The sequence below is a fragment of the Tetrao urogallus genome, assembly GCF_951394365.1.
Source record: "Tetrao urogallus genome assembly, chromosome: 2".
NCBI classification, from domain to species: Eukaryota; Metazoa; Chordata; class Aves; order Galliformes; family Phasianidae; genus Tetrao; species Tetrao urogallus.
In genome coordinates, this window is record NC_136814.1 from 8,872,204 (window position 1) to 8,883,193 (window position 10,990).

Here is a 10,990-nt window from a genome sequence, read left to right on the forward strand (position 1 = left end):
ACTTTCGACTATAAGCGCGGTGGCAATGCTTCTGTCTGCTGCTAAATGCATTCCTGTTACTGTTCAGAAAATGCCTTCGAAGCCTTTTTGCCAGTGAACTCGCTGAAGGAACATGGCTGATTCTTGTCATGAAGAGGGTGGAAGATCAGCGCTCACAACACTTGCCTTAGGAAAAGGCCGCATGTAGGGTCAGCAGAACCTTTGTGGCTTTTAATAGCCTTAAATCTTCCTGTTACCTCCTAAAACACCTTTCTGGAGGGGCAGTTGGATTTATTTTCAGTTTCGACAAGCATACTTTCTCAGACCTTATTTTAAACCACCTACCCTGATAATCCCGACCACCAAAATCATTTGCTTGAGGCTGTGCTCCTGTAGAAAAATTAGGCTTTAATAACTACCATTCAAACACCCAGCCTTCTGCAGGGCATGCATAGTAAGGTGTTAAAGCCAGGTCTGACCAAAATAGATAGGATTACTTCTCTTTGTATTCACTGATAACTACAGCTAAAGCAGATGAAAGCATAAGAAGTAAATAAGCATCCTTTCATGAACATTTGGAGAGAAGGTGGGCTCAAGGGACCTCATTACCACCTTCAAAAGACATAAATACCTGTTAAGTGTAATTGCTGCCTGTTAAAGTTTATTCTCACTCCGGGGCTGGTTACACCTTTTCCTTCAGCAGTTTGCTCAAGGCAACTCTACTGAACTGTAATCTCCCACTTACAGAAAGCCACTACCCAAACCTGCCGCTAACATTCTTTGTGGTGAGCGCAGTCCATGAAAAACCCTTTCTGTTGTGACAGCTGCTGAACATTTCACTGGATCAATCGCCTTTCTGCTGAGCTTTTGCCACTTCCCTTTTCTGTTCACCACCCTGGTTCATCAGCACAGGTCTAGGTACAGACCATCAACCTTTATGAGCTGTGATTACTTCATCATCCTGTTGCTTGCAGAAGGAACGAGAAGATGGGTGTAACTGTCAAACACACAGTGGATAGGAAATAGATGCTAATCTAAACCTTCATTAATTTAGCATCCTTCTTATGCATAACTAGCATACACAGAAAAATTGATTTTTGTTTTCAGTTAAGGAAATGGATGCCCCTTAACCACTCAAAAGAAAAAAAGATAAATCCTGTTTTACCAATACTTAATTAGCATTCAAATATAATCAGTATATATCAATCTATCACCAGTAAATTTTGTAACTGGTGCACATGCCTGTGTGCACACATAGTACAATAGGCTAATATTAACTCAACAGTATAGACAACCTTACTGAAAACCAGACATCATTTAACAGCTTATAGAATTACATGAGATTTAGCATAGCTCAGCAACTCAACTGCACACCAAGGCAGAGAGGGTATATAGAACAGTCTTGCTGCCAATACAAGAGTTGTCAGTGACAAGCACAAATGAAAGGCTGCAAGGTACTCCAGCAAATTCCCTACAGTGGGATTTTTTACTTGGCAGGAGCAGCAGCTCAACAGAGCAACTGACATGAGTGCCTCCACTTACCCCACTTACATTCAATTTGTACATAGACAGCTAAGTTCATAGCACCACAAGTCAGAAGAATCGAAGGAGTAGGCACTGCTAGTAACAAGTAACATCAACATCCAGCACAGTAATATAACCTTATAATTGCTGATGTGTTATTTAAAAAACAGAAGGTATGCTGGTGACCTATTACATCATACGTAGGGTCAACACAGCCCAGCAGCTTTCCTATTTTATTTTGGAGACACATAGGGTATGTCTCCCATTTATAAACACAGCACATAGGTAGCAATCTCACACTAGTTTAGCATACTTTTCCTGTTTTAGGGAGGGGGAAAATCAAAACAAACTACGTTAACAATCAGATTTGTCATTCAGTTCCTTATCTTGTATCTCATTATTTCTTTGGCAACAGGAGTTACAGCATCTCCTTTATAATTCAGATGCTAGGTGGACTACACACGTTTACCTGACAGCATACATTATATGCATTACTGACTGCCAAAACAAGCTCCTTCACACTAATTTCCGGGAGGCAGATAGTTTGCTAAATTTGGTCAGCCTCTGTGGACAGTAAACAGTAATAAAAGCAAAAAGTTTAACCGTGCAACAATTTCACAATGGCTAGCTATGGAAATTATGGTATAAGAGCTCTTCTGGCACTCTGGGAGCAGATACCAAATCTACCCACTCCCAACCCTACCAGTGATTGTTTTATAATAAATACTTACATACCAATTTGAAGGAGTAGTCTACATATTCCTCAAATAGCTGTTTTTACAGCACATTTTTTCTTTTCTACAAACAATCCATATTACTATTTTACTCTTGTTACACATGAGGAGTTGAAAATAAAAGCATAAATTTCAATTAAGGAAATAATCAGGTTACTACAAGAGTAGATAGCTAATACAAACTGTTCCTTGGGTTTCTAGAATATTTTCACCTTTGCTACTACTGGAAGTACTAAACTATTGAAGTTAGCAGTATGATAGCTCATAGATCACCATTCCAACATGAAAGAATAAGAAGCCCGTTTCAAAAGTTTTATTGTTTTGTCATAAAAAAAAGTTACAGCTAGTTCAAATATGTACAAATTGCCATAAAAACAAAGCCATGTTTCATTATACATGAGCCAAATTGTCATTACGACATGGCTGTACAGATCATCATTTTTAAAAAAACCTCCCACAGGACTAAAAGAACTATTTAAACATTTATGCTCCGGAAGCCTAGTAGCAGCAGTTGTCAGCATATCTCATTACAAAAATCAGGGAGTGATAGTTGGACTAGAGTAAAAATAGGGCATTTAACTCTCAACAGATAACAAAAGAAGGATCATGGCTGCCGGTCTAGGCTTCGTTTTGGTCTAGGCTTTGTTTTAACAGCGATTAAGCGAGCACAACTGACTCCCCTTCAGAAAGAATCTTCCAAGAGTTAAGATCCATGCCTCCCATCTTTCTGTCGTTTCCTCATCCGAGTCACACTCTGTCTTCAGCTGATTTCAGTTACGCATTCAGTCCTCTATGCATTTCATTCATTTCCTTCATCTGGGGGTAAGTGGGGAAAGACAGCACTGTCAGCTTGACTATTCAGTTACAACATTTGGATTCCTATATAAACACTCTGCACTTGGAGCTGAAGCAACATACAATGGCATCATTCCATTCAGTGGGAACTGCAAGGCTCATGCAAATACCTCAAGCAATGACGTTTGTAATACTACCAGTGCTTCCTGTGGATTGCACAGCCTTTGCTATAGACATGTAAAACGGTACTTGACTGCAGTACTGCCACCCGCCTAAATCCTAGGAAATGCAAATCGCCAATTGCCTCTGAAGCTACTGCAGAAAATACACAGTCGACTACAGGGATGAAAGAGCGGTTACAGAGTTTCAGTGCTTTTATACTCTTTTATTCTTCATACTTGAAAATACCTGCAGCACCTAATGCAAACTTTTAACCTACACCAGAACTCCTGATCAAATTTGGATTCTAGCTAACCTGCTCAATTTCCCCAGACAGCATCAACAAAAATTACCTCTGCTTTCACGTACTTCCCTTTCCTCCTTCTTGAGACAACCTGTAAGGAAAGGACAGGTTAATTGTCAAGTTTAATTTTAAGTGAAGACCTAAATGTGCTTTTTCCAACCCTTCACTTTCCATACAACACCCTTGTGGCATAATGGTGCATCCCATCACCTCTTCTCTACTCCCTAGTCTCAAAAACAGTATCTAGCATTATAGTTTACAAAGGAAAACCTATTGAGAGTCCCATTACCCTGGTGCATTACCTCCCAGATTTCACTACTATTCTGGCAGCTTTTTAGAACTTACGAGAGCAATAATTCCAGCAACTACTGCAAGTACTACGATAACAATGACAGCAATAACACCAGCAGTCAGAGACTTCATGGAAAACTCCGGTGGTACTTCATCAACATAGTAGACCATCATGCTCTCAAAAGTCAGTGCTTCGTTATCGATACTCATGTTCAGCGCGTTAAGAAAGATGGAATCACCTTTTACCTAGGGCAGACAGCAAAAGAGACTTGCTTGTTCAGCTGGCAATAGACATCACGCAGGCATTCCAACAATTTACCTTGCATTAGCCAGCACACAGTAAGGCTACTGAACATAATGCAATACACACTTAGTCTTTCAAACTTTACTCATGACACTTACATCTTTTTCAAAGTAGTAGGCCACATCAGCTATATCCACATCCCCAGAGGATTTATCTGAGGAATTCTGCTTCAAATCAATAGTAATAGAGGGATTTTCATACTGGAATATAAAAAAACAAACAAACAAACAAAAAACAACAATAAAACACACACCATTAAAAAATGATTAATTTAGATCCAACTATTAAATACACAGCAAAGTATTACAAAATGTGATCCAACTTGTGAGATCACATTCTAAATCAATTTCATGGTACTTCTCAAGCAAAGTTCTTATAGTATAATTCAAATTCCACGTTTTAGTGAAAAATAATTCATATATAGACAAAGCAGACAAACACGCAACTTTCCAATATTTAATTTCAGATACAGCTACTCACTAGTGCTCAGTAAGCAATATTATTTTGAAAGCCTATGGTAACATACTGTAGCACATTCACGTTTTCAAAGTAATCAACATTCCTTTTTGTTATGAATATTCACTAAAAATTATGTGCTTCTTACCATAACACCAGCTATGTAGCGTCCATCCAACATATAACGACTGGTAATTGTATCCTTAAGAAATCTGCAAGGATATTAAAACCATAACTGTTGTAAAAAGCAAAGTACAATTCTACACAACTATTTTTCCAAAGTAGGAAAGACTAGTAACATTTTTTCCTCCTGCATGTTGTTTGTGAAAAGCTGACCCTAGATGGCAGGTAAGCTCCAGCCCAGACTTTCACTTTCTCCCTGCTAGCAGCATGGGAGAGAAGGCAAGGTAGTAAGAAAAAATCCTTTATGGGTCATGATAGTTTACTAAATGAAGCGGTGGGAGGAAAAAAAAAAAATCCCCAGGCAGTGTCCAAGCAATAGCTACTCTGGAACCACTTCCCCCCAACCCCGATTTATTGTCAAGTGTGACATTTTATGATCTGAGGTATCTCTGGTCAATCCAGGTCAGCTGCCTCAGATGTGTCACCTGCCCATCCCCAGTCTACTCACCATGGCAGCAGGGAGAGACAAAGACCTTGACAGTATGTAAGCACTGATCAGCAACAGCTCAAACACTGGTGCTTATCAGTACAGTTTCGGTCACTTCTGCTTTGAAAAAAAAGTTAACTCCAACACAGCCAGACCCAGCATAGCAGAGTTCTGTTGATTCCCAAAAGTGAAGTTGCACTTATGGAAAAATAAACAATTACTGTACTGGCAAAAAGCAGAAGACCTAACAGTCAACCTAACAGAGAATTCATAGGAAGAGGAGCTATACAGTAGGATTTTTTTTTTTCCCAAGAAAATAAGCAAAACAAACTTCACAGCTACAAACACTTTTCTTGCCTTACGACCTTTGACAAAAAGGTAGGATTTTACTTCAGCCAAAAATATAGCTAGCCTGTTTTGTCTCCTTCTTCTTCACAGTTCCTCCCTCATCTTTGCCAGTTTAAGTTTTTGACAGTTTCTCCTTATTACCTATATTCTACTTCTTCCTCTACCAGGAGCAATCAGTTTCCAAAATAAGATCAATTTCCATTGCAAATGAAGTCTTAAGGACCTTCATAAGTCACATCCAAGATGTCTCATAAACAAATGAGCTCACACATTTGACAATGCTTTTAAGCACGCAGTTGTTTAGAAGTACATTAGATATCTGATAGTACATGCAGATATTTTCGCAAGACCTTCCAATCATCACTTACTTTGTTAACGTCTCTGCGTTCAGAGGAGTTTTTCTCTCAGCATGCTTCATTTCAATGATGATCCACCTGAAGTAGGACGTAAATACAGTTAATATTCTTAAAAATACATGCATGTGAAGTGCACGCTACTGTTTCTAATCCCATGAGAGGAAAAAAAAACAACACCAAACATCTTCCCTCTTCCCCATTATTTTCAAAGGAAAAAGTGACAAGTACTTATTGCTCCATGTTGAGTCCTAGGGCATTATTCATACCGACAAACCCCATAAGGCTGATCCAAACACAGGAAGGTTTTCAGGTTACAGCACACCCTATTGAGGAGACTTACATCGTCCTGACTAATTGATTGCATTTCAGGTCTGTGTCATGCTTGTCGGTTCTTCTGACACCAGCTGTGTTCACACACCAACAAGTGGTTCCATTGCACTGCTTTGCCTTGAAGACACCATTATTTTCACATTCAGGATCGTACAGACCATCAGTATCTTGAAGCGCATCTTTGGGTTTCTCACGGCGGCCTGATTTCGTGTTTGCCATTTCAGCTTTCATCAACAGGCATTTGGAAGTCACTAAAATAACCAGCAGAAAGTCACATTACACAACAGGAGCGTTCAGAACTCAGGCTGGGAAAGCACAAGGTTACAACAGACGTGACGGCACCCGACGCCATTACAAGGAAGAGCAGGCACCCAAGATGTAGGTGTGCACAACATCAACACAGCAGGGGGATCTGAAAGCAAACGCTTAAGAGCTCTAGGCTACCTCAAACTAAGAGTAAGGTTTTGGTACAGAAGCTCTAGGTTTGAGGGGGAAGTCGGGATGATTACTTCGAAGGAAGCCAAGAATTAGTCTTTGAGACACCCCTGCCATTAGCGATGAACTGTTAAAGAGCATCCACACAAGTCACACGGTCGGAATCAGAAAGGCTCCGTCGCCAGCTGGTTGGCGTGGGAGGCCTGGGAGAGCCCTTCCTTCCCTCTCTATCGTTATCTCCACCAGGAGCTCATCGCCCGTTTTCACATCTCCGCTTGAGCGCAGCCGGGGGGTTCAAAGCAGCGGGCTTTACTCACGGGTCTCGCAGCTGACGGACACACTGGAGCCGATGGAGTTGCAGTTGCAGACGCCGTCGACCAGCCTGCAGTTGGTGACGCGCTTGTTCATTGTGCAGGTGCACGCTGCAAGAGACGCGCGGCCATAAGCGCGGCGCTCCCTAGGGCGAGGCGGCAGAGGGAAGGGCCGGGCAGCCGCCCCTCGGTCCCTGAAGCGCGACGGCTCCCTTCCCGAAGCACCGCTCCCCCCAGGACCCTCCCGCCCACCGCCCACCCATTGAAGCCGGGCCGCTCCAAGGACGGGGCGGCAGCCGCAGCCACCAACGGGTGAGAGAAGCGCGGCCGCCGGGCACCGCCGCCCCCGGCCCAGCGGAGAGGGGGCGCCATTTTGTGGCGCCGCAGGAGCCGCTCCGCGGGGAGCGAGGGGTCGCGGTGCGGAGGAACGCGGGCACTCACAGTCCTGAGCGCAGGTAGCGGCGCAGAGCAGCAGCAGGAGCGCGGCCCCGCGGAGCAGCTCCATGGCTTCGCGGCACGGAGGGGCCGGGGAAAGGCTTCCGAGGAGCGGGCCGGGGAGAGCGAGCGCTGCGTGCGCGGCGGGACCCGGTGTGAGCCGCCCGACAGGTCGGGCAGGTGGTGGTGCGCCGCGCCCTGCCGGCTCCGGTTACACCTGGGACGGGCGGGGGGCGGCGGCACCGCCTCTCCGACTGCGAGGGCAGTTAAACCACCACCTCCTCCTCCCCCCGCACCTAGGCGAAACTGGAGAGAGCAGGGCGGACCCGATCTCACCTACCTTCCCTTCCCCGGCCCAAATATAGCCTCTTCCGGCGGCCCAGCAGGGAAACGAGCTGGGATGGGTGGTGGGAGTGCCCTGAGGCGCGGTCGGTGCTGAGGAAGAGGGGGTGAAACTATGCGGCTCTGGGGTGTCGGAACGGGATGGTGTCCCTGCTGCCGGCAGAGCGAGTCACTGGGAGACGGGTCTGCGCGCCGCCACTGGGTCTGCTTCCTCTCATGGCCGTCGTGCCCTGCGCTGCCTTGCCCTATTGTCAGCACTCGTAGGTGTTCGGGGTCTCCTCTGTGGTCGTGCTGTTGCAGGCTGAGGAGCTGAGGATTGACGTTGCTCAAATTCAGTATACCTTTCCATAAACACTGAACTCTTTAACAGAAATAATGATAATCCCTCTGGAAAAACAACCAAACAGAGAAAAACCAACTAGATCACCAGTGCACACAGGGTACACTTTCTTAAGGTTCTTCTTCTTTACATGTATTTCAAAAGCAGTGTGGTAAACTCCATGCTGGGCCGCTGTGCTTTAGGCCTGCTCTGGAAGGTGTTGCTCTGGCACCAGGGTATGCACTTTCCTCATCCCAAAAACGCAGTCTGCTTCACAGAACACAAAACGGTCAGTAGAGTAAAAGGAGAGGAAGTCAGGCAGGAAAGCCTGCTGCTGTTTTTAGAATTGCTTTCCAAACTGTGACAGTGATGTCAAAGCATAAGACAAAAGGTTGGCAAGGGATACCAAAAACGTTTTCTGATTATTTTTTTTTAATGTATTTGTTTCTTCGATTAAAAACAAGCAAATACCTGGATCTTTCAGGAAGATACAGCAGTGTCTTGGAAACTAAGTGGTTTTAGTGAAAGAGAAAACCAGAATGACGTGCTGCATTTGTGAGAAATCAATGAAATTTCCAAAGACAGTCGAAACTTCCTCTTGCCTGTGTTTACATTGGCTGTACAATACAAACATGTCGCCACTCCTTTTTAGGTGCAGATCTCGGTTAATGAAACTGTTTAGAACCTTTGTGTTCTGAAAAGTAAGCACAGGGTAGCTGTCTTTGTGATCTGTCTCTGCACAGCTGTGTTTGTGCTGCATCTTGGGTTTTGTATTCTCTATGGTCTAAAGGGCTCTGCTGAAATCAAAGAGGAGCTGTCTCCTATGGGTCTCAGTTAAATGAGTGTTCTCAGGGGCTTGGGACAGCCTGCTTGAGACTCTTCCAGAATTTTCTTGATTTTTCTTGCTGGTTTGTGTGGTTTAATAACAGTTTTCTGGTCTAGTTTTAAGAGACTTGAATTAACAGCATCACATTAGCAAAGGGAAATCTTGGAAAGATTGGAAAATCTCAGGCATAGACTTTTCACAGTGTTGCTGTCAGATGATGTCATTCTGCTTAAAGATGGGCAGGGTCAGTAGGCTCAGAAAAGCCCATTTGATTGTAAACCTCACTTTGTATTTAAATTTATTGTTGTTGGTTTCCTTTTTTTTTTTTTTTCTTTTTTTCTTCTTTCCCCAAAATGAAGAGTTCCACAGCCTCCAAACTGCCTCCAAACTGTGGACGGGTCTTTGCTGTCAGTGTACAACGGCACCACCTTCAGTCTCTGAAGATGGAACAGACTTAGGATATTTGTGTGGCCTGAGGAAGCCCAATTCAGTGAATTTTGGCCTTTTCGGGTGACTCATTTCATCCTCGCTCAACTGTCAGCAGTAGGAAGCCCTACTGTAACTGCAGTGAAAAGATAGGTGCACTGTATTGCTTTCTGTAGAACAGCATTTGATTTCGCCCCAGTTTGCAGAATGAATGCAGATTTCATTATCTTTATTTCCTCAGCTTTCCACATAGAATGAAGTTGTTTATATATATCGACATTGCTCAGCATCTTAGAAACAGAGGGAATTGCTCTCCATGATGTTGTTCCACAGCAAAGCTTTGGGAATGAAAGACCATTCTCAACAGCATGAATTTTAGTCTCTTTCCAGTTTATTTTGAGGAAGCTTCTCCATAGAATCCAAGCCAGTGGATCAGGCATGTGGTTAAAATGGTAAAACAACACGAGTATTGAAATTCCTTAATTACAGAGACATCCCAGTCAGTGTCTGGAGAGAAGGTAGGAAATACATTACATTATTCAATGTCTGTCCTAAATAAACGTTCCTCACTGTACAGCTCTCAAGGTAGGGTCTTGCTCACTGCTTACAAATAGGACAGTTTCATCAGCAGTTGGAGATACCTCTTCTTATCAAATAGCTGAATGCTTATGAAGCAGTGCAGTGTAGGCTAGTTGTGGTTTACACTTATTAAAGCATAATTATAGCTCAGACTTACTACAGTTTAAATGCTACAAACACATTACTGGTTCTATCATGCATCAAAAATGTTTTGATCACTAGGCTCAGGGGAACATGTAAACCCATCTTTGACAAACTTACATGATCAGCTTCATATCTGATCATTTATATAATTTATATCTCCAGACCTGTTTAGAGACTAAAGTTAGTTCACTTCCCAGCTAAACTTCAAGAGCCATGGAGGCCAGTGGGAGATTTTCCATTGATGTCAGTGAACTGTGGATCAGGTCTGAGGAGATAAATCCAGTTCTTTCAGAAGCCAGTAGGAATTGAGCTGATAATGGGACACAGCCTGGGTCTTTACCACGTGATTTGGGTGAATGGGCTTGTGACACTTCACAGACACAGTAAATGGCCAAAATCTGCTTTCAGGGAAAGTTGCAAGAATCTGTGAGTCACTCCTGAAGCACCAGGAAATGCTGAAGGTGGGGCTGTGACATGTATTGTGGTCAACAGATGGAGAGATGAGTGGGGAGAGGATGACAGGTTTCGCTGGAGTATTTGGCAATCTAGCTCTAACTGAGATTTTTTTAGAGGCTTCAAATCTGGCCAGTTTTGGGCGTGCTCTTCTGAGGATGACCAAAGGTTTGTCCCTAACAAATAGGCCGTGTATTATGCCAAAGCACAAAAGACAGTGCTGCTGCTGTTTGCCCACAAAATGAACGATTTTGGAAAATGTGTGATGATTGGTTAGGTCTGACGAAGTTATGAACAAACAGGAACAGTTCTGCACTCCAGTGACAAGTTTTTTGTAAACTCAGACACTTCCTATTAAGATATTTGTATAATGTTATTTTTATTTTTATGTTTATTTTTATTTTTATTTATTTTTTATTGCAGACTCTATTGTCTACACAGAATGAAGCCTTGAAAGGACCATAAGAAGAGACAAAACTGGAAAATTTTATATAGTGTCTTGTTCACTATATGTTTCTGAACATGCCAGA

General features: G+C 43.1%; 1 protein-coding gene across 1 annotated transcript; it reads right to left on the bottom strand.

Moving 5' to 3' along the window:
- Positions 1-3,011: 3,011 nt before the first annotated feature.
- Positions 3,012-7,308, bottom strand: EPCAM (epithelial cell adhesion molecule; the record flags this gene model as incomplete). Its single annotated transcript, XM_079550822.1, is given in 11 exon segments — positions 3,012-3,053; positions 3,545-3,586; positions 3,841-4,032; positions 4,189-4,290; positions 4,695-4,758; positions 5,873-5,938; positions 6,201-6,441; positions 6,943-7,102; positions 7,104-7,174; positions 7,177-7,278; positions 7,281-7,308. Coding segments are annotated over 11 exon segments (1,110 nt in total).
- Between the last annotated feature and the right edge of the window lie 3,682 nt (positions 7,309-10,990).